Genomic DNA, 24,359 nt, shown 5'->3' on the forward strand with positions numbered 1-24,359 from the left:
AGCCCATTTTTCACGGAGTGCTGAACTGAGGAGAAGTATCGATGTAGGTCGGTGAGGCCTGGCACGAAGTCGGCGTTCCGAAACATCCCAAAGGTGTTCTATAGGATTCAAGTCAGGACTGTGCAGGCCAGTCCATTACAGGGATGTTATGTTCGTGTAACCACTCCGCCACAGGCCGTGCAGTATGAACAGGTGCTCGATCGTGTTGAAAGATGCAATCGTCATCCTCGAATTGCTCTTCAACAGTGGGAAGCAAGAAGGTGCTTAAAACATCAATGTAGGCCTGCGCTGTAAGACTGCCACGCAAAACAACAAGGGGTGCAAGCCCGCTCCAAGAAAAACACCACCACCTCCGAATTTTACTGTTGGCACTACATACGCTGACAGATGACGTTCACCTGGCATTTGCCATATCCACACGCTGCCATCGGATCGCCACATTGTGTACCGTGATTCGTCACACACCACAACGTTTTTCCACTGTTCAATCGTCCAATGTTTACGCTCCTTACACAAGCGAGGCGTCGTTTGGCATTTACCTGCGTGATGTGTGGCTTATGAGCTTCCGCTCGACCATGAAATCCAAGTTTTCTCACCTTACGCCTAATTGGCATAGTTCTTGGAGTGGATCCTGATGCAGTTTGAAAATCCTGTGTGATGGTCTGGATAGATGTTTGCCTATTACACTTTACGACCCTCTTCAACTGTCGGCGGCCTCTGTCAGTCAAAGACACGGTCAGCCTGTACGCTTTTGTGCTGTACGTGTCCTTTGACGTTTCCACTTCACTGTCACATTAGACACAGTGTACCTATGGATGTTCAGGAGTGTGGAAATCTCGCGTACAGACTTCTGACACAAGTGGCACCCAGTCACCTGATCACGTTCGAAGTCCGTGAGTTCCGCGGAGCGCCCCATTCTGCTTTCTCACGATGTCTAATGACTACTGAGGTCGCTGATAATGAGTACCTGGCAGTAGTGGCAGCACAATGCACCTAATATGAAACCTGTACATCACCTGCTACAGGGTCGCGTTGCCGAAGCGTAAGACGAACTGCAGGAAATTGTATGAAAAGTATGTGGCCGGTTCAAATGGAAGAAAGTTGTCACAATGGATGAATCATATGTCCGTCTCACTGCTGGTGGTCACATACGGGCGCTCACATATGTGCCATTGACGGCAAGGGACGCAGCAATTCTAGATTGTATGCTTAAGATTTTCAGAATATCCGAGGGTCACTAACTTTAGATCACTTCCACGTACCGTAATCATCTTTTTGTTTGTCAACCTTAGGCCGGATCCTTAAATGTGTACTGGTTGATCTTAAATGTGTTTCAATCATGTTCCTTCTTTGCACTGTATTATTTATTTATGTATTTATTTATTTTACAGTGTTGAAGGTGAGAGGAAGATAGTATTGACCAATATTTCTACTGTTACCGAAGATGAATTTGTTGGGGTAAAGACAGATCGAGAACATAAAACAAGTAATGGTAAGAGAAAGCGACGTACGTGTGAAATATGTTTCAAAGATTTCTCACATTCTTGGTATTTGAAGGAACATTTAAAGAGACATTCAAATCCAAATGCCCGCGACTGGGGTTGTGCAATTTGTGGCGAATTATTTGGACGCCAATGGTCAGTTAATGTACATCTAAAGCTTGTTCATAAGAAAAAGAAACCATTCGTGGAATATATAGAAACGAGTTGTGACATATGCAGCAAGAGAGTACCAAAATTGGAGCTGAAAGCACATATTCGCAAGCATGGGTATCCTTGTTCTTTATGTAATAAAATATTCGATAAACATAGATCAAGACACGATCACATTATGAAGACTCATCTAGGTCAGACACTTCATCCATGCAATATATGTGGAGAGCTTATCAAGAAACGTATGTTATCGGAGCATATTCGGTCCCACAAGGAATCAACACAATGTGAAATTTGTGGTGCTAAGCTCTCGAGCCCAGCTTTACTTAAACTTCATTTGACAACTCACACAGGTGAACAGCCTTTTGTATGTGATATTTGTGGCCGAAAATTTGCACGGAAAAACAATTTACGAACGCATTTGAAACTTCATGCGGGAGAGTATAACATTGTGTGTGATTTATGTGGTAAAAGATTCGCTCAAAAGTGGAATTTGCAAACACACATGCGGTCATGTTTGGAGAATTCGTGCGCAACAGTGACATCGTAGCGTATTTTATTGTAATTTTTTGTTTGAACAGTTCAGTATTATTATTATTATTATTTATTATTTTTTTTATTTTATTTTATTTTATTTTATTTTATTTTATTTATTTATTTATTTTTTTTTATTTTATTTTTTTTTTTTAGGATTAAGCAATACATCTGCACACTATTTGGTATTCATATTTTTGCGAAGATAGATTATTAAGGACTTGATTTAAGTAAATGAATCAACTCAATAAATACTGATATTATTTATTTATTTCTTAGAAAGTTTATTAACTTTCAGTTCAAGAAGCATAATTTACGGAAAGGTTTCTACCATGATTTGAAGATATTTTGCAGTTCTTGTGTTAAGTGTTTAAGAATTTTAATAATAGTGTGAATGTCGTTTAGAGCCAGTTTTCTATAACCTAACTGGTCATGAAGTATTTACCGGATATTTTTGTACATAATAATTTTTTACAGAGGGGAAATATGTTTTTGAAATTATTATCATATATAAAGAATCATTAACAAAAAGTTATATAATACACCTTTATTAAATAAATCCTTTTGTGTATTTTTTAATTTTCACAGAAATTATATTCAGTTTTTACATACTTTTAGCTTGACATGTTTTCTTTGTTTCCTTAACTGGTTCATACTAGCTTTTCTATCTTAAATAAATTAGAAATACAATTGACTGAACAAAGCAACGTTTGTTTAAAATCATAAATGTGTGACAGTTGCACCAGCGAACTGAACATATTGGCTTCTTCGAACACTGTAACAAACAAGAGGAAGTTACTTCTAGATATTACACGATCATCCCAACGTGTCCTAAACGCCGATTGACCGGTCGAAACGGACTCAGCCAATCATAATAAAGGTTGACTAAAGTGAAAATAAACACGATAAATCCCATTCCCTTGCTATCCAGTAGAAAAACAAGCTACAAATTAAGATTTTTCCAATAGCTTGCCCCAATGTTCGTCATTTTTAACTCGTACATTCCAATTCATATCACAGCTTCGTTCTGTTTCAATAAATCTGACCTACTTCCTCATTCTTATTAACGCCCTTTGTTCCAGTCCCAACACTTCAATCTCACACTAATTAATATTATGTTCCGTGTCCCTCACCTGCTTAAAAATGGCGTTTCTTTCTCTTTATAATCATACATTATCTTTGTGTTGTTTTAACCGTCCTTCTATTTTTTTCCCTATTTCACCAGTATAACAACTGTTACATTCACTACTCCTTATCTTCTAAACCACTCCTCTTCTTTTCATCAGCTCCTCTGGGCTTTCTTCTTCCTCACACATAACACTTCCAGTAGTCTCTTACTTCCTTTCCTGTACGTTGAAACGTTCCCTCTTTTCTTTAGTGCTCTCTTCAGTATCTCGGTGTCGTCCCTCATACTTTCTATTCCTCATCATGGCTTCTTTTCTTCCTCTCCATCATCTTCGTACTATTCTGGTCCTTTCTTTTTATCCTTTCCATCTTTAGCTTTTCATTATCATATCCCTTGGTTTCCAATTGCTTGTGAAATTCCTCTAAGTCTTCCTTCTGTCACTACTAACTCACATGATCCCCTCCGTCATATTTTCTATGAATTTTCTCTTTGTTGATCGATTAACATCGCTCCATTTATGACAGAAGTTCCCTGATGCTTCTTCTGGTACCATTCTGTGACCAATTTATCTCTCCGCCTACTTACTTTCATATCTAGAAATATAATGGCTTCTTCCTCTTCTACTTCCAATTCGAGTTCTGTGCCCGTCTTATCTTCTGTTCCCTTAACAAATTTGGTAAGTTGGCTCTAAGTACTCTTTCATATCCCGAAGCAATCATCAACATACCTGCTAAAAAACATAAGCTTGTCCCCACATTTCCTTTCGGTTTCCTTTTCCCATCGTTTCTGACAGTACCGGACTCATTCTAAATCCTATGCTCTGGCCCTCCTTGATCCTTGTTAACTTTTCTTCTATAATACAGAAACTCTCCCTCCATATAGTCCTCAAGGCTTCTTTGAGTAAGAGACTATTGGATGTGATACGCGTGAGGAAGAAGATTATAGTAGAAAGCCGAGAGTAGCTGACAGAAAGGAGAGTTTTACAGATAAGGTGTGGTAAATGTAACAGTTTTTATATGAGTGAAACGGGGAAAAGAAACTAAAAGAACGGTTAAAACAACAGAGTAAAGATATAAACAGAAAGAAACGCCATTTTTAAGCACATGAATGACACGGGACATAATATTAATTGGTGTGAGATTGAAGTGTTAGGATTGCAACAAAGGTCGTTAATAAGAAAGTGGAAGGAGGCCAGATTTATTAAGACAAACCAAAGCTGCGCTTTGAATTAGAATGCAAGAGTTAAAAATGAACGAACAGTGGGGCAAATTATTGAGAAAAAAAATTAAATTGTAGCTTGGTTTCTGCTAGACTAGAAAGGGAAAGGAATTTATGGTGCATAGTTTAACTTTTGTCAACCTTTATTATGATAGGCTGAGTCCGTTCTGACCAGCCAATCAACGTTCATAACTAGTTTCAATAATCATGTTATATTTAGATGCAACTTCCTCTTGTTTCTTACAGTGTCTGATGAAGCCAATATGTTCAGTTAGCTGGCGAAACTGACAAACATTAATTATTTTAAATAAACTTTGCTTTGTTCAGTGAATTATATTTACTTTTTAAATTTGTTTCTATGTTTAGCTGGAGTAGTGTATTCTCTATATAAGGCAACAAAGTACATTCACTTATAAATTGGTAGATTATTAATAACAATATCATTGGCTAAGAGAGACAGAATGTAAATAAAAGTGCATTGCATAGGATTTAATTCAGACGGAAATCTTCGAGAAAACTCACAAACTTAACTTTAACCACTTTTTTTTATCGTACCATACAAAGATTCCTTCCTTTTTTTTTTTTAGTATTGTTGTTCCTCATTTAATTTCTCCCTTTCACATTTTGTAGTCTAATCACTTCTTTTAACAATTCCCATCGTAAGTATATTTTTACATTTAGATCTACTTATGGATTGAGTACGTCGAAAAAGGCATAAGTTTTTCCATGCACCATTTTTTGTTCTTAAATTTTAGGGTAATCTCAAATGGTTTTACGGTAAAAATTGTCTGAATAGATGGCACATCATATTCCAATGCTACATCACTTATATTAGAGAGATAGGTGGTTTAGTACGAACACATTTTAAACACGATTTACTTTTCGGTGGAAATTAAAAATTTTTATTTACTTTATTCATCACAACATACTCTGAAGATATTAGTTAACTATATTTTATAATCAAATGTAATTTTTTGAACTAACGGAACGTCATACATCTGTCTACAACTACACTCGTGCTCATAAATTAAGGATAATGCGGATACATTGTGAAACAACGCTGTGGTGGGCGGTTTTCGGTTGGAAATCACCTCGGGGTATGACCATGCGGTGTATTTGACCATTCAATGCGGTGCGGGCGTCGCACGGTGGCGCAGGCAGCAGTCCAAATACGCAGAGTTGTGTTGGTGCATGTCAGAGTACGGTGCAGCGTGTAAGTGTGCAGATGTCAGACTTGCTAATGGTGACTATGTGTTGAAAATGGCTCAAAGAACACACATTGATGACGTTTGAGGGGTAGAATAATAGGGCGACTGGAGGCTGGTCATACACAACAGGTCGTAGCACGGGCCCTCCGTGTACCACAAAGTGTGATCTCAAGATTATGGCAACGATTCCAGCGGACATGAAACGTGTCCAGGCGCTACAGTACGGGACGTCCACAGTGTACAACACCACAAAAAGACAGATATCTCACCATCAGTACCCGCAGACGGCCACGGAGTACAGCAGGTAGCCTTGCTCGGGACCATGCCACAGCCACTGGAACAGTTGTCTCCCGACACACAGTCTACAGACGACTGAACATACATGGTTTATTCTCCCGGAGACCTGCAAGGTGCATTCCACTGACCCCTGTTCACAGGAGAACCTGTAAAGCCTGGTGTCAAGAACACAGTACATGGTCAATGGAACAGTGGTCCCAGGTTATGTTCACGGACGAGTCCAGATATAGTCTGAACAGTGATTCTCGGTGGGTTATCATCTGGCGTGAACCAGGAACCAGATACCAAGCCCATAATGTCCTTGAAAGGGACCTGTATGGAGGTAATGGTTTGATGGTGTGGGGTGGGATTATGATTGGTTCACGTACGCCCCTGCATGTCTTTGAAAGATGAACTGTAACAGGTCAGGTGTATCGGGACGTCATTTTGCATCAGTATGTTCGCCTTTTCAGGGGTGCAGTGGGTCCCACCTTCCTCCTGATGGATGATAACGCACGGACCCACCGAGCTGCCATCGTGGAGGAGTACCGTGAAACAGAAGATATCAGGCGAATGGAGTGGCCTGCCTGTTCTCCAGACCTAAACCCCATCGAGCATGTCTGGGATGCTCTCGGTCGACGTATCGCTGCACGTCTCCAAACCCCCAGGACACTTCAGGAACTCCGACAGGCACTGGTGCAAGAATGGGAGGATATACCCCATCAGCTGCTCGACCACTTGATCCAGAGTATGCCAACCCGTTGTGCGGCCTGTGTACGTGTGCATGGTGATCATATCCCATATTGATGTCGGGGTACATGCGCAGGAAACAGTGGCGTTGTGTAGCACATGTGTTTCTCAACTGAACATCAATGCCGTAGATACCGTGGATATCACCAATACCTTGATACCGATATGTTTCGTTTGTTGGTATGTTGTGTTCACTATGTGCCTATGCTATTAGCGCTAGTTTTGTGTAGTGCCACGTTGTGTAGTACCACAATCTCCAATTATCCTTAAATTTTGAGCATGAGTGTAGATATATTTATGATGTAGATTAAGAATAGGTGTACCAATATAAATTTATATAAGCTGTCTTTTCGAGAAAATAGCTTCCTTCAAAACTAGTATCGTATAAGCGATCTAGCATTCCTTGATGCAGGTTCACTTTATGGGTCATAATCATTATGGCTATAATTACTTCGATTTCTGGACAAAGTTGGACTGGAACTGCATTAAGGGGGTAAAATTTTCTCAGAATATTCCGACATAGTATTATAAAAGTTTCCCTAATTAGATATCTTATTTCACAATATTCGACAGTACTATACTGAAATATGTATTTTGTAATAGTTTGTCAGTAGTATAATATATTCATAACATTTACTAATTTCATGCTGCCTTCCAGCGCTATTCATAATTTGTTCGCTTGAGGCTGAAAACACTTCCAAATAAGGAAGTAGAATACTTAAATATTGCCCATTCATGTTTTGATACAGAGTTAAAATAGCTTCATAAAAAGGGCGTTTGCATAGAAATTGGAAGAGCACTATACAAATTAGTTGAAGAGGGCCATGATGTCATGTATAAGCAGGGTCGGATTTTCCACTAAGTCCGTGCCTAGAGACGGCAGCAGTTAAAGAAATAATGATTAGTGAGAGTAAATGCCTCCAATTAATAATTCCTTTAATGAGCATATTGCCTTCACTCATTCATTGGTAGTTGATGTTGAGTGGAGTTTTGACATTGTGTTTGCCTTTAAGCAGATGCGTAGAGGTGAGCATGCAACACTGTTGTGCTGGTGCATGTTTCGTTCCGTCGCATGTGTAACAAAAATATCGAAACAAAGATATGCATAAATAAGTTCCTTGTTTTTTTCGTTGTGTTAAAATGTTCGTTCGAGTTAGGGGCGGTAAACTCTTTCCGGCCTAGGGGCAGCAAAGTATTAAATCCGACCCTGTGTATAAATGTGTGTTGTTAGACATCTCATATTATGACTATAATTAGATATGCTTTAAGCTATAAGACAGAAGTAAGGTACTTTAAAAAAATGTTGGGGTCAACAGGTAGCAAATTATTTTGATTAAATTAGATTTGTTAATCATTCTCTGGACCATGTTACATGTACATTTGTACAAAATGGTATAAAACTCGTCAGTACATCATTTCGATACAATATTTAAAACAAATACAATGCTCTTGTGGTCAACAACTTGTGAAAATAGATAAAGGCTAAACCAATTCTACAATCTACATAACAATAATATATATGGACTTAATCACTATTTTAATTACTGTATATTTGTATTAGCCATCTTAACTACGAGGGAGGATCAAATGAAAACCTTAAAAGTGCAATAAATGTTAGAATGTAACAATGAAAAGGAAATCTTACCTCATATTTTTCTACGTAGTCCCCTTGACGTTCAATGCAAGTATTCCACCGTTTCGGAAGTGGAAGAATTCTTTAAGCAGATGCGTAGAGGAATGGATACGTCGGTGGAAGAATTCTTTTGATCGAGATTGTAGCCACTCGTGCACCGCATTTTTCACCTCTTCATCACTATTGAAATGTTTACCATCCATCGCGTCCAAACAAATGAAAGTCACTAGGGGCAGGGTCTGGTGAATAGGGCGAATGAATGAGACACTCAGATTTAATGTCATCGATAGTCTCAACGGGCTCAAGGCATATAAACATTACAGCAAAACGCATTTAAAACTTGAATTACTTTTTCATTCTTTAGATTACAAGTAATATTCATTTAACCTATTAAAATCGCGTAGCAAATTGTATTTTCAGCTACAGCATCTGCAAATTCTACGATTTTTATGTTAGTGTTTTCATTTACAAACATATTCTTTATTCTACTACAATTAATCACATACATTGATTTATTTGTAATGTGACACCAGATGAAAACTACTTCGCAATCACTACAATCATGAAATTTGGGAAAACTTCAGGAAACGAAAATACTTTTGCAGTCTTTGTTGAACAGAAGAAATTGCGAACCACAATCACTACAATCATGAAATCTGGGAAAACTTCAGGAAACGAAAATACTTTTGCAGTCTGTTGAACAGAAGAAATTGCGAACAAGAGAACTTCGTTTACATCTTTTTCTCCACAGGATCTTGAGGATTTTCCTCCAATGACCGAACAATATTTGAAAGAATTGTTTTGTAGATCCTTCCAAAATAAACAGGCAATATGTTATTTGACTGAAATGTTGAATGAAAGAGGTAATATTAATATGCAATATGTTAAAGACAACTACAAGATATTGAAAACGACAGTGCAGTCAAGACACATGCAAAGGAAGACATACAAATGCTTCATCTAAATCCAAATAGAGAAAGCTACAAAAGTGTCATTAGGTCTTGTTGCGACTGTGCAAATGGATTGCGAACAGTTGGATCTTGCTCCCATGTTGCAACCATTACTTATTACCTAAGTTATGGAAGATATTTGTCGAGGATTCCAAAATCAGCACAAATATTGAGCAAAATATTCGATCACAACATTTTTATGGTCATAAATGAAAACAGTGACAAGGATTGGAGTACATACTACAATGTTCCTTTCATTATTATTTGTTTCACACATTGAAGTACTTGTACTTCTTACATGTAACTTACTTTCCGTTTGCATTATATTTTGTTCTGTTCCTTAGATGAAATGTATCTTTTATTCAAATGTTGCAGTTTTTCACTACTCTACTTCTTATCCCCATTCTCCCTCTCAGGATACATGGAAAACACTACAAAAAACTTGCATTATTATGTAGTCCTGGATCCACAGTACATGCCCGTAAAAATTTGTGGGTGCACGGAGTTTTATTGTTGCACTGTGTTCTTCGACCTATCGTTGTCTAACTTTTCTTGGGTAGACATCTCAATTATGGTCGCTTACCTCCACAGACGTCATTTTCCAATATGGCCGCCAAATATGCAACCAGCGTGCATAACTGAGGAACTAAGTCACCTAGGAAAGTCATCTTGGTGTCGAATCATAGGCTTTCAAGGTCAAGGAATTCAAATATTACCATGAAATTGTTATATATTGAAGAATTTTACACATTACAGACAAAAATACACTATATATACAGGGTGGGTCATTTTAATTCATCCACAGGAATATCTCGAAGACTACAAACCTAAGCAAGAGAAATTTTCAATTATATCTGTTCACAACAAAGAGAGAGACATTTTGGTGTTTTCTTTAATACCACCAGATTAGCAGTGTTGCCAATCTAACACAAGGATGTATTTTTTTTCAAATGTCACTACGTGAGGTTATTACAAATTTCAAATCTACATTAGAAAGAAAATAAACAATACCACACTTATTGTTCAGTGTTGTAAACTAACGACGCTACAGTATCACAAATATTAAAAAACAACCGAACTTTGAAGGTTTCTCTAATAATAATAATAATAACGCAAGTGAAACGAACAGGACAATGTATATCGAATGAACCTTAGTGTCAAATACTATCATCATGATCTGACGAATTTCGAATAGATGGGAACAAAATTATAAGAAATTAAAAATTGGACTTTTTGAAAAGTCTTTATTTCGAAAACAAAGTTGATATACAAAATAGTTTAAGGTTTACAATACATGTAAAAGTAGTATATCAAATATTGTGCTATTAGTACCATTATGAATTAATATTTGTTGATGTTGCAAAATATCATTAATATAAACAAATGAAACTATTAGAAAAGGTGCTGATGTGACTAAACAACTGAGTATTCTTACAATATTTCCCACATATGAACAACATTGTACACAACATTTGAGCAACCACAATATCTATAGTCTCTAATATTATTTTGTTATGTTTAATGTATGCTAATTTGTCTATCAAAATGTAAAATATCAATACTAACACATAAAACCAAGTGGATCGATAAAGAGCACTGTGCTATCGTTTTACAATTTGTTTTTCCCGCAGATATCTTATACCTCACATTTGAGCAACTTTCTTATTTAAACTACTAAAAGTTTTTTTTTTGTGTGTGTGTGTGTGTGTGCTAATACAGGTGGTTAAAGATTACTTAATATGTGTCCAAATTTACAAGTCTAAAACAAAATGCATGTGACTTACAACTGAGAATTTTCACAGCACTTCTAACAAAGACAGTGCACTGTACACAACACTTGAAATTTCTAACATATGCATTGTTTACAATTGTTTGTTTTGCAAGAACACACTCGCAATACAGCATCTGGCAAAGGTCGGAAACACTTTCTGGTCTCAGGAAACAGTTTACTTCCTCCCATCCAAATTCCACAGGGCTTTCAGTAATATGTTTCTTTCCTAATGACAACCGAGATTCTCTGATGACCAAGTTCGCTCCTCTAATGTGGCCTCGAATAGCAAATGAAGTGGGTGGCAACTGATGGGTTTACGCTCAGTTGATAAAGTTCATAGCGTAAAGCACCAAAAGTTTCTACTTCAGTCAATCTGGCCCTCACTTTCGTTAAATATGTTTCTGCATTCGTTATGTCTTCAGCTGCGAGACTACTTGTTTTAGCAAAATGAAGAAGATAATTCATTGGTTGTGCATTCGGTGCTGCATTTTTGTATATACCTACTTTACTTACAATTTTATTGCCAGTGAGAATGTGAGCATTGAAGACGACGCTACTCACTTTGTTTCCAAGTGTATGATATAAGTGGTGAATAGGAATGAAACGACGCTTTTCTCCCACCCCAAACATTACCCACAATCGCTTCAGCTCTACTACTTAAGGTTGCAAAATATCTTAGTAACAAAACAACCATATCAGTATCATTGGACATCACAACAACTCGCTGCGCGCCGCTTTCAACTGCCCAGTACGTATGAGGCACAATTCGTTGGTCGGCTTCTTCAATCTTTCATGTGACCGTTTCAATATTAGTTACTTTTCCTTTTAAGCATACTGTAGCAGGAAAAACACTGTCGTTTATTACCATTCCGATTGTAACAAGAATTAAGTCCGTTGAAGGTTTTTCAAGTATCACTTTTTTTTTTAATACTTGCAGTTTTATTTTATTTTAAACGGTATTTTAGAAGGTTTCAATTTGGATTGGTATGTGAGTCTGAGATTGAAGGAAAGCGAAATGAATAGATACGGTAGTGCATGATCGACGTATTCTCGCACTTTCTTTGAGTAAATTGTCAAAAATAAAGTGTTTTTCTTTGGCTGGGCACACTTTAGTCGTTCGTTCAATAACGGTGTCTATTGCTTTTCCAAAGTTCTTAAATAATGACATCATCATCATTCTTATCTGCGACATAAAATCAACAACTACAGTAGTCCGTTCCGGAAATTCTGGATGAAAGAGGTACTCTTGTCGATTTTTTTCTCCAAATGTAATACTAGCTCATGCTTTGTTGGTCTCGAAGGTGCATCACCTCCAAACAACTGACTTGAATTTATGAGATCATGAGAGAGTATTTCTTCCATTGTCAAGCCTCTTTCTTTTGCAATATCGATTTTCTTCTGAATCTGTGAAAAATTCCTTGCCTTGATGATGGTAGGTGTCACAGTTGTGTTGTTTGTAATAAGAGTTTTGAAGATGGGGAACAAAGGCTTTTTCAATTCTGTTCATCAGTTTCCTTTCCTTGATAACAAAGCGCTTTTTTTTTTCTAAACTTCTCATAGTTACGTCTCCCATCTCTTAATACACCTAAACGTTTTGCCCTCACATCCTTAGGAACAATTTATTTTGTGACAATGTTGTGTGTGTTTTGAATGGATTACCTTCTGCTATTATGAACTGAAGCAAACGTGTGACATTAGAAGTGAAACGATTGGCTTTGCTTCCCTGTTAATTGATGATGAACTGTTTATGTGTGATTCATTATCTGTGCACTTGTAAGGTTGTTACAAACATTGACAATGACGAGAACTTCGTGATAGATCAGTTGCCATTCAGTGACGTACTGAGTTTTACGCGTGTGTCCAATGATTCCTCTCGTACTTTTTGAGTTCGTTGATTGTTTGTTCCAGTTTCATATCGGGGAGTGGAATGGTGCAGTCTTTTCAGGAACTGCAAACTGATCATCCAAGAACTTTTCATGCAAGCAACTATTTCAAGGCGCTTCATTAACTCCAAGTACCATGATCCATAGCGTAAATAATTCAGGCAATTGAATTGCTGAAATATAGGGATTAATGACTCAACGGTCTCAACATGTAAATTCCAGTCTCCTTTGCGATCAGACGTTACAAGGTTTCCTACAATGTTGAGGAAATTGTTGAGATAACTGCAAAGTTCTTATTTCTTTGTACATTCGTTCATAAGTCTTAAATAGCAGTCTCTTAATTGTTGATTTGAGTATGGAGGAATTTACTTTTCTTTTTCTTTATTTTGCAAGACCAGTCGAAACTGATTTACATCTTTGAGCAAATTGTTGTATGCTTCCTTTTCGTTACTACCTCAGAAAGCATTCCAAATCATTTTCTCGAGTACTTCAAAGACAATTATCATTCCTTGAAACGCCTGAACATGATATTTTCCATTTAGTACACTCTTAACTGAATTCACTCCGAAGATTTCTGTTTCAACCAGAGCATCATCGAAACCGATACCAAGGAGGCACCTCCTATCACACTTTAGAGCCACTTCTGTGAAATGAAACATTCCAAGCATTGGCAATATGCCATGAAATTCCTCTGGGTTACTGAGAACTGTCCACTACTGTACAGAACACTCCTTCGTCGCAGAAAACCGGAAGGTTAGGTTGTCTCAATTGTTGTCTCACAGATTTAAATTTTTTAAAGGGCAGTACACACAGTAGCGTAATCAGTAACGGGAAGGAATAACTGGCAGAAACCCAGCTTGTTTAATTGGTGCAATCTTGGATAAAATTAAAGATTGTATACTGCTCCACGTTGGCGATGCAGGCTGAGTGTCGCCTAAAACGCACCACATCGAGTAAGAGAAGTAACAAACTCAGTTTTTAGAGCACATATGGATGCCTCATCAGATGAGTGAATGCCAACATCCTCAGCTACTTTAAAGTTGTTCGGAAGAGCAGGTTTGATTGTACTCTTTCTTCGATTTAGTATTTTTTGACACGGTAGCAGTTTGTGAAATATTTTTCTTTCTGTGGATCTCTTCTGATTTCTTATGTTGAAAAAGAACCATGGCAGTATGATGACTTCCAAATCTACCTGACAGCGATGACTTGTCCTCAAAGTCGAAGTTGTCAAGAGCTTCTATTGTGAAGTCTGTTAAGTTGAAATGACTTGGTATCAGTGTGTCAGCATTGGACATCGTCCGAAATAAATTTCTGCGCACGCCCCGGGTACATTATACACAAGACTTCAATATATCGCAAATGTAAGGTAATATTTGAATTCTCGAACCCCGAAAACCTATAATCCGACACCAAGATCACTTTCATAGGTGACTTAGTTCCTTAGTTATGTATGCTGATTGCTTATTTGGCGGCCATATTGGAAAATGGTGTCTGTGGAGGTAAGCGACCATAATTGAGATGTCTACCCAAGAAAAAATAGAAAGCGATAGGTCGAAGAACACGATCAACAATAAAACCCCATACACCTACAAATTTTTACGTGCATGTACTGTGGATCCCGGACTATATGGTGTTGTCGATAGTTATTCTCTTTCCAGCTGAGGTTAATTCATTTTGATTGGACACTCAAAAAAAGTTGCATTACATTATGGTGTCGATAGTTATTCTCTTTCCAGCTGAGGTTATTTCACTTTGGTTGGACACTGTAGGTATAGGTAACATTGATTTTTTATATGAACGCTCACACTAATTTTTTATATGAACGGTATTCGGATCCAGGTCTCTCTCTCTTTCATTTTTAAACGATTTTTTTTTAAAAAAAAGTTTTGAAGCGAACACTATTCTTTTCGTCTTTTCAATCTAAAATAAGGGAGCATACCATAACTAACATAGTTGTAGTCCAATTCGACGAAGCAAATAAGAAAACAAAGAGGGGAGGAGAAACATTACTGTTTAACTAGTAATCTAGTTTCTAACAAGTAAACTCGAATCTTGAATTTCGAGAGCCCATCAGTCACTTTCTTTACAGTTAAAGTGTCTAAGAGAATATGTCTTGGTCATTAAATCTACGGAAACTTCCCAATAACCTGGTATGTAGTCAGGTGTTCATCATAGCCTAACAAACACAAGGAAACATGGGGTTTCTAAGGGAAATAGTCATTGAGCTGAGACCTTTACAAAAGATCGAAATAGAATCGTCCTGTTGCAAAGAAAATGATATAGTGTCTTCTGTTGCAAAAGTAGTTCACCTTCGTTATAATATATAATTATAAATTATACATCGCATTTTGCAATACAATTTTTCATATGCATCTAATTTCGAGGATTTTGTGTCAAACTGCGATTCGGTACCGCTTAAATAAAGCGCTGATACATACCGCCTTATGCAGAGTCTTTTTCACTTATCACTAGCGTCATACTAAAGGCGTGACTACTGCTGGAAACACGTTAGTCGAATTCCTTAGTATGGCACTAATCATGCGTCAGAACGACTCTGCATAAGGTCCATTATGTCTAAATTCGAATGTTACCGAAGCTCCAAAATACTGATATCTATGTACAGTCTTATTCAGACAATCTTGGTCACTGTACGAAGACTCTGTATACATATTAATAATATCACGAGTCAATAGTTCTAAGACCTTCCCATTTGGCTGTACAGTACTGAGATTCGTTGATAATATAGTATTGCTGAGAATCACCTTCATGTGGTCGTTGACTTAGATTGTGCAACGCAGCAATTTCATGTTTGTTGTTTGTAGTGGTGTTATGCAATCCCCTAATTGCCTATCTCAGATGAAGAGAAGCATGTATAGTTTATTACCCCCGACGAGCTACTTCAAATCCGAAAGTTAGAGTAAGCTAACTACGAAGTATCTAGTAAAAGAACATACAGAGTATGGCTAAAAAGTCTGGAGCAGTTGAATAATCTCTAGATCTGGAGTCAACTAATATAAATGTGGGAGAGAGAAAAGTTATGCTGTGATTACGGCTATCGTCTACCATGTTGAATTCAATTTTATCATTTTAAATGGCAACATGGCCATACCATATATCAAATTACACCTTTTTCAAATTTGATATCGAATTATATAGATCAGTTTGTAATGGTGTATTTACGAAAGATTTTAAGCTAGGCTTTAGACTCTGCAGGGTGTTCCGAAAGAAAGGATTAAAACACTACAATAACCACATTTATCAATAGAGAGAACATCTGTGAATCACAAAGAAACAAGAACCATCACATAACATATCTCACAGGTCCACTGTTTTCTCCTAAGTAGTTCTCCACACCATTTTCATACGCTTCACGTTTCTATATGTGTGTGCTAAGCAATAATTTGTGGAGTGTTCATGTCTTGTTTCGGGGTTGATAGTTTTTCTTAGTGATGCATGTGTTGTAACATTATAAGGTGTATATAGTACGCAATCCTTCCTTTTGGAACACCATTATAGTTATCATAAAATGAACTGCACTATTTGAATTGTCCTTGAAAGAGAATGTCATTTGATATATCTTGTGACAATATAATCATTCAAAATTGCAAAGTTAAATTCAATAGACCGCCACTAGGATGCCGGCTGACGACCGTAACATTTTCCCTTCTCCCCAACATTAATGGCATTTGACTTCAGACCTAATTCGTAAGCAGTTAGTAGAATAATCAACCCGGTCTAAAGTTTTGGCGACAAGCTAAAGACAAATATCCTGTGTCACGTTAGTATCATGTTTGTTTCACTGACGGCGAAAGAAAGCGACAGTAACATTACTTGACCTTATTCCTACACCTCAAAAAAGCATTGGTTCTTTGGTTATATTTTGTCATCTTTTGCTATTTTGAAAGCGTGAATGTATGCATATTTTCAAAAACTTTATTTCATAGAAACCAATCCTCTGGTAATGATTCTTATATTATTTTAGCAAAGCTGTTAAAGACAGTGTCGAAATGATACCCATCATATTATTTACTAAGCGTTAGGGATTTAACGTATATCTTTCATCAGCAAGAATATATGAGATTTGGATGTACAGTTAGAGGTGACATATTAGAACCACACGAAACCGAACCCAAGACTCACATATCAAAGGCTCAAACGCTAACCATTTAGCCCGGAAGGTCTCATCGGAGACTTAATCATATCTCCCGCATCAAAAGCAAGAACACTACAATTTAGTCACGAGCGAGTTCTTAGTCTTTTTAAGGTATGCGTGTTTGAGTGTCACGCTATTGTAATAACAGCTTGTGAATTTATTTCTGCAGCACGCACTACAAATCTAGAATGTTTAGTTGAAATAAAGAAATATTGGCATGTACTCGTCCAGCTAATCCCCATTTAAGCCACTCTAACCTAACTTATCAAGGAGATCGGATTTTGGCTAGAAAGAATTATATAAGTTTTGACTTCGTGTTCTAAAATATTTCGAGTGTACTTATGGAACAACAGGAATTGAAGCTAACTTTCGTTCCCAGCACTATAATCAATTGGTTGGTAGCAACTAGGAGATATAGTATAATGGATATACTATGCCCTACAATAATATCCCGGATGTTTCAAAAACCTATACTGACTAAAAATTCCAAATTAATTGGTAAATAGGAAGGGTTATGGATTATTTTCAGATGGAAATAACTAATGTGTAAGGTAGTGTAATTAGTGCCAACACAGCGCCGTTCGCCATTCTGATCTCTCTCAGATCTATAAGAAATCTATCTACAAATCGCTTTATCTACAAGAGATTTGAACACCTCATTCTTAAACACCTTTATGTTCTTAATGTTTTTAAAATGCTGCGGTAAGTGATTATACAATCTTGTACACATAGAGTACACACTATTTCTAGTTGAGCTATAATTTTGTTGCGAGACATAAACATCCGTAGCTCGCCTTGTATTATGTGAATGTACAGAAGATGTACCTGTAAAGGGATGCCAATTAGTCTTAGTAGAGATAATGCTTTTGTATATGCACAGAGATGGAAGCATTAGAATTCTATTCAGTTTAAGTATTTCTCTACAAGATGATCTTGGTTTCAAGTTAAATAAAATACTATCGCTTTTTTCTTTATGCGGAAGGTGGATAGGGCAAGGTGCGATACTCCCCAAAAAATAACTCCAAAACTGAGAAGTGAATATATCTTACCATAGTATAATAAAAGCAGAGTATGTGGAGAAACGGTGCCTTGACGTCTACAGGGTGAGTCATAAGTCTCCATGCAAATGAAAATACGTAAAACATAAACATTAGTCATCTTGTATGGAAACTTACTAACTAAAATATAAAAAATAAATATTTGTCATCTTGTATGGAGACTTACTACCTGGAAAATAAAAAAATAAACATTAGTCATCTTGTATGGAGACTTACTACCTGGAAAATCAGAAATAAACATTATTCATCTTGTATGGAGACTTATGACTCACCCTGTATATAAAACAAAATTTAGACTGCATAGTTTATTGTTTAAGCTTAAAATATGTTCTTCCCAGATAAGTCTATCTTGAATAATTAACCCTAAGAATTTTGCTGAAGAGGAATAGCATAAAAGTAAAGAATCGTTCTTTATTGATGGAGTTTTTAGCAGTCTGAGTGAAAAATGAAAATATAGTACCTTAGATTTGTCCACATTTATCTCTAAGTTGTTACTGGATGCCCACGTTGTCAATCTTTCTGCAGTTAGTTTAAAGTTATTTTCTAGTTGCGACATTGTGCTTCCTTTCATTAAAATATTTACATCATCTACATATAAGACTATATCATGGGAGTCCAGACATTGATGTGTCGTTTATATAAAGTATGAAAAGAATAGGGCCTAAAATGGGTCCTTGAGAAACACCCTTCTTAATAATACAAGGAGATGACTCGTACCTTGTAAGTCGGCCGGTTTGAGATCTCGAAATTTGAACAACCTGTTTCCTGTTTAACAAATATGAAGAAAACCAGTTGTAGACTATACCCCTTATGCCATAGTTATAACGTTTTTGTAGTAAGGCCTCGTGATTCATATTATCGAAAGCTTTTGAAAAATCGATGAATAAGCGTATTGCATATTCCTATTATGTAACGTGTAAAATCGAAAACTGTAGTGTATGTTGATTTATATTTTTGAAAACCATGTTAAATAGGCGAGATAATACTGTGGGACAGCAGAAAGCTGTTTAATCGTGATAGTGTATATACATATTCGAAAACCTTTGAGAATACAGAGAGAACAGATATCAGCCGGTAATTTTTTACATAATCAATATTGCCCTTTTTGTGAAGCGGTATAACTTTCGCCATCTTTAGTTTATCAGGAAATATGCCAGCGTCGAATGAGGAGTTTATTACATAACACAATGAATGCAAAAAAAAAAAAAAAAAAAAAAAAAAAAGCTGAATACAATTTTTAATAATAGACGATGGGATTTCATTTACACCTGCGGACCGCGAATCCGAAAGATTTTTTAGAAGAAATAGCAGTTCACTAGCTGTAACAGGTCTTAAGAACACTTCGGTTATTTGAGTTTGTTGCTGACATTCAAGAAAGAGGCGTATGAGATTCAGTAATGGGGGGAGGAACTTGAAGAAAATGATCATTAAATATCTCTGCCATTCGCTTAGGCTCGTTTGTTATTATGTTGTTATGGGATACTTGTCTTATCTCATTAGCTTGTATCCCTTTCATATTCGTTTGATTAATCGCCACGCAGCTTTCATTTTGTTTGTTAAGTTTCTAATTTCATTATCGTTAGGAAACATTTTTGCTGCTTGTATAACTTTTTTTATATGTTCTCTTATATGTGTCAGTATAAGAAGTTATATCAATAGGTAAACACTTATTGACCTTTATAAGTTTATTGAAATTAATTATCTTCTGTTTGGATATTTTGATTTCTGTTGTTATCCATTTTTTGTTTAACCTATTACTTTTTTCGAAAGTTTTTCGCGGAAATGCCATATCAAAATAATACTGAAATGTATCCAAAAAAAATGTTAAATTTTTGTTGAGAAGAATTTGAATCGTACAGAGATTCCCATGTTTCAGATGAAAGCAAGTAACGAAAATAATTTACGTTTTCAATGGAAAAGGATCTAGTTGTTAGAGTCGTATGCTCAGGACGTTCAATACATTTTTTTTCAACCTTTAGGGAAAAATAGATGGCGTCATGATCAGAAAAACCTACATTACACACATTAAAAATATATTGATTTACAGATGTACCGTAGATGCGGGCTACTTGGACCCAATTTTGCAATAAATTCGTCCTTTCGGCCTGTTTGCATCCACGAAAACTCCAAAGTTATTGTCATAACCCATATTAAGTGGAACTACAGGCTTTATTGTACATATCGAGGACAGTTTTAGTTACATATATTGAAAACAAAGCACAGGCGATTATTGTAAAAGATGGGTCCAAGTAAGACCCGCGTTCGGGCTACTTGAACCCACCCCCATATTTTCCTACAGAAAACCATTGAAATCTGCTCTGAGACTAAGTAGGACGTAGGTGTTCCAAGAACAACACTTTTTATTTACTGCAAACTACAAAGACAACACGTTAAGAGGTACTATCAAATATAATGACTGTAATAGCTGATTACGTTTTCTTCTACAGCTGCATAAGCCCTATCTATATTAGCAGCGAATCTAGTCGTTGACTGGAGGTGCAGTTTCTAAAATAACTTCACCCAATCTCGACTGGGAAGATTGTCTTAGAAAGCAATGACAGTTCTCCCATGCATGCCCAAATAGGACTTCACAATAAATCTGAAATCAAGTTAATTAACGAGGAATCCGAAATCACAAACTTTATCAAGATGACTAGCGAAGGCTAATTCTTCTTCTTCAGTGAACACTTTCAGATGGCCCGGATTCTGCCTTGACCTGTTCTTTAATCTTTTTTCTATGGTGGAACGACTTATCTTGAAGTGAGCTTCTGTTTCTTTTTGCGACATTTTCCTCGACTGAATTGCTGGTAAACATTCTTCAAGCTGTTATGAAAAATCAGCATATTTTCGACCTGCTTATATTGATGTACCATTTTGTACCGGTATCCTTAAGGAAACAATGACAAGTTTTTACTTGTGTGACACGTGACAACAGACCTTTATTTTTCATATATAAAAATAACAAAGGATGGGGTGGGATAAAGATAACAAAAGATGTGGTGGGACAAAATATCCATGTTTTCCAGGTCATATGTACACACTTCATAAATAATGCAATTACACACACATCTTGTTGTATATGAGAAAGTTTACCATGTCAGTTTTATTAACCTATATGTAACTACTTACGTGTTTACTTAGCATTGGTTCCACTTCCTTGCAAATAATGTCCACACATAAAAGTTTGGTGGTCAATAAATACACTGTTTTCGTCAGACCTTTCTCACCAATGCTGCTCAATCGTAGCCTACCACAGAACTAGTTTCAATGTGTGTACGCCTGCATTTTGATCCTATCTAACGGATCTAACTCTGAACTCACTCATTATTGCATTGCATATGGGACTTTAAACGAGTTTTTGGTATGGGTCCAAGTAGCCCGCAATTACGGTACTAATAATAAGTTGATCGAGTGCACTCTTATCGCATCTGGTTGGAACATTTTTAATAGCTTTCAAATTAAAAAGATTAAATAAAGTTTGAAGGTTTTTATTTCTTTGTCGAAGTTACTAACCAATCTACATTGATATCACCGCAAATAATAATGCTTTTGAATTTCGTACCAAGATAGTTCAAGAGAGACTCGAGCTTATTCATAAATATGTTAATATCTCCTGAAGGACTTCCGTAAATGGAGATAATACACATGTTAATTAGAGAAAGTTCTGCATCGAGCTTGAAATACCTTGCCAATGAAATCAGAGACTTCGTGACTGCACCTATGTAAGAGTCGAACACTAAATCTATGATTTGAGCCAGGTCGACGTACACACGTTTTTCTCGCACAGTTACCCTTAATACCTCCTCATTGCCGATTACCTGTGTGTAAAGAGAGCCTACAGTGATGAGGCGAATAGAGTGCTGTGATGGTTAGCGATGACAATCATTTTTGCCTCGGACAAAGTGACAATTGTGTGTATTTCCATAGACGTAAATGTAACAGGATAAAAATGATGCGTGTATTCTCAGTCAGCAGTATAGAGCTTACCTATTATTGTGATAAAAGGCTAGTAAGTTACACGTTCTATCTGTCTTTTTCCTTAATTGAGGGTATATTGTGAGATACAGTTATGATGTCTTCAACTCAATCCTCTAATCCCACTTCGAAGCAGTACATGGTTTACCAGGATAACGCGCATCCCTATACCGTAGTGCATTCTAGCGTGCTCTGGTCTGTATATGCCTTTTACTCTAGCTTCCTAGCTCACGAATGTAAAATCTCTTGAGCACATGTAAAATATTGGTGGATGATGCCTGAAGTCAATAGAGCTTCCCTAATCACCATCGTCGTGCTATGCGAAATCCTAAAGCGCGTGATATTATATACCCCACACGGAAATTTAGAATCTGTACGACCGGCTACTTATCTAAATAGCTGCTATTGTGGCCCCTTGTAATGTTAAAAGTTCTATTAAGATTAGTGCTCTATTTCTTTGGATATTATGTTTAAGATGTTCGGAATATTTCAGGACTACTAACTTCAGATCACTTCCACATACTATAACCTTGTTCTTGTTTACTAACTTTGGGCTGGATTCCTAAATGTGTACTGGTTGATCTTAAATGCATTTGAATCATTGTACAGCATATAGAAATTTCATTTTTTTATACTGATGTATCTTCCTTTCTTTTTTGCATTCTATTATTAATTTATGTATGTTTTTATTTATTTGTTTTCTAGAGTTGAAGGTGAGAGGAAGATGGTACTCACCAATATTTGTACTATTAGCGAAGGTAACTCTGTTGGGGCGAAGACAAATCGAGAGCATAAGACTAGTAATGGTAAGAGAAAGCGACATACGTGTGAAATATGTTTCAAAGATTTCTCAAAACTTTGTTATTTGAAAGAACATTTGAAGAGACATTCAAATCCGAGTGCCCGCGACTGGGGTTGTGCAATTTGTGGTGAATTATATAACCACAATTGGCCACTTTATTTACATTTAAAGGATGTTCATAAGAAAGAGAAACCTTTCGTGGGATATATAGAAACGAGTTGTGACATATGCAGCAAGAGAGTACCAAAAGTGGAGCTGAAAGCACATATTCACACTCATGGTTATCCTTGTCCTTTATGTAACAAAATATTCGATAAATCAATGTCTAGAAGTAACCACATGAGGAGGATTCATAGAGGTCAAACACTTCATCCTTGCAATATATGTGGAAAGCTTATCAAGAGGTGTAACTTATCAGTCCACATTCAGACCCACAAGCAATCAACACAGTGCGAAGTTTGTGGTGTAAAACTCACGAACTCACAAGTTCTTAAACTTCATTTGACAACACACACAGGTGAACAGCCATTTGTATGTGATATTTGTGGCCGAAAATTTGCACGGAAATATAATTTACATACGCATATGAAACTTCACGCGGGAGAGTATAACATTGTTTGTGACTTATGTGGTAAAAGATTTGCTCAAAAGTGGAATTTGCGAACACACATGCGGTCATGTTTGGAGAATTCTTGCGCAACAGTGACATCTTAGTATGTGTTATTGTAATTTCTTATTTGAACAGTTCAGTATTTTTTTTTTTTTTTAAATTTCAGCATTATCAGGTTTAAACAATGCATCCGAACACACTTATACTGTATAGTATTCATATTGTTATGAAGATATATTATTAAGGAATTTGGTGTAAATAAGTAAATCGAGTCGAAGAGACATTGAAGATATTTCCTTTCACTTCAAAAAGCAGAATTTGCTGAAGCCTTTTATTATGATCTGAAGTTATGTATGTTGTTGTTATGTTACGTGTTTACGAAATGTACGAAGTTATTTTTGTATATAGTAATTATTTTCTACAGGGGGAAGATATTTATGGAACTTGTTATTACATATCTAAAGAACCATTTGCAATGTATATTTAACAAGAAGTTATACAATATACCTTTATTAAATAAATCCTATCTACTTTTGTGTATTACATAATCTTCACAGAATTTATTTCCGTTCTTACATGTTTTTACCTTTACGCTGATATTCTTTCTCTGTTTTTCTGAAGTAGTGAATTGTCTATATAATGCAAGAAACGGCGTTCACTTATAAATTGGTAGATTATAATAACTATATTATTGGCTAGAGACACAGAATGTAAATAAAAGTGGATTTCGATAGGAATTAATGGAGATGGAAATCTTTGA

General features: G+C 36.4%; 1 protein-coding gene across 3 annotated transcripts in view; it reads left to right on the forward strand.

The window, feature by feature from the left end:
- The window catches only part of LOC145664757 (uncharacterized), a 58,948-nt gene extending 34,828 nt beyond the window's left edge, over positions 1-24,120 (forward strand). Inside the window, exons 4-5 of one of the 3 annotated variants that reach the window (XM_081731691.1) lie at positions 1,392-1,492; positions 22,893-23,201. In XM_081731691.1, the coding sequence (XP_081587817.1) occupies positions 1,392-1,492; positions 22,893-23,056 (265 nt within the window). In that variant the 3' untranslated portion in view covers positions 23,057-23,201. Of the gene's footprint in view, positions 1-1,391; positions 2,804-22,892 lie in introns of those variants that run through there. The other 2 variants (XM_081731690.1, XM_081731689.1) reach the window with 2 other exon arrangements.
- Positions 24,121-24,359: the final 239 nt, after the last annotated feature.

Source organism: Thermobia domestica, chromosome 11 (assembly GCF_964235325.1).
Source record: "Thermobia domestica chromosome 11, izTheDome1.hap1.1, whole genome shotgun sequence".
NCBI classification, from domain to species: Eukaryota; Metazoa; Arthropoda; class Insecta; order Zygentoma; family Lepismatidae; genus Thermobia; species Thermobia domestica.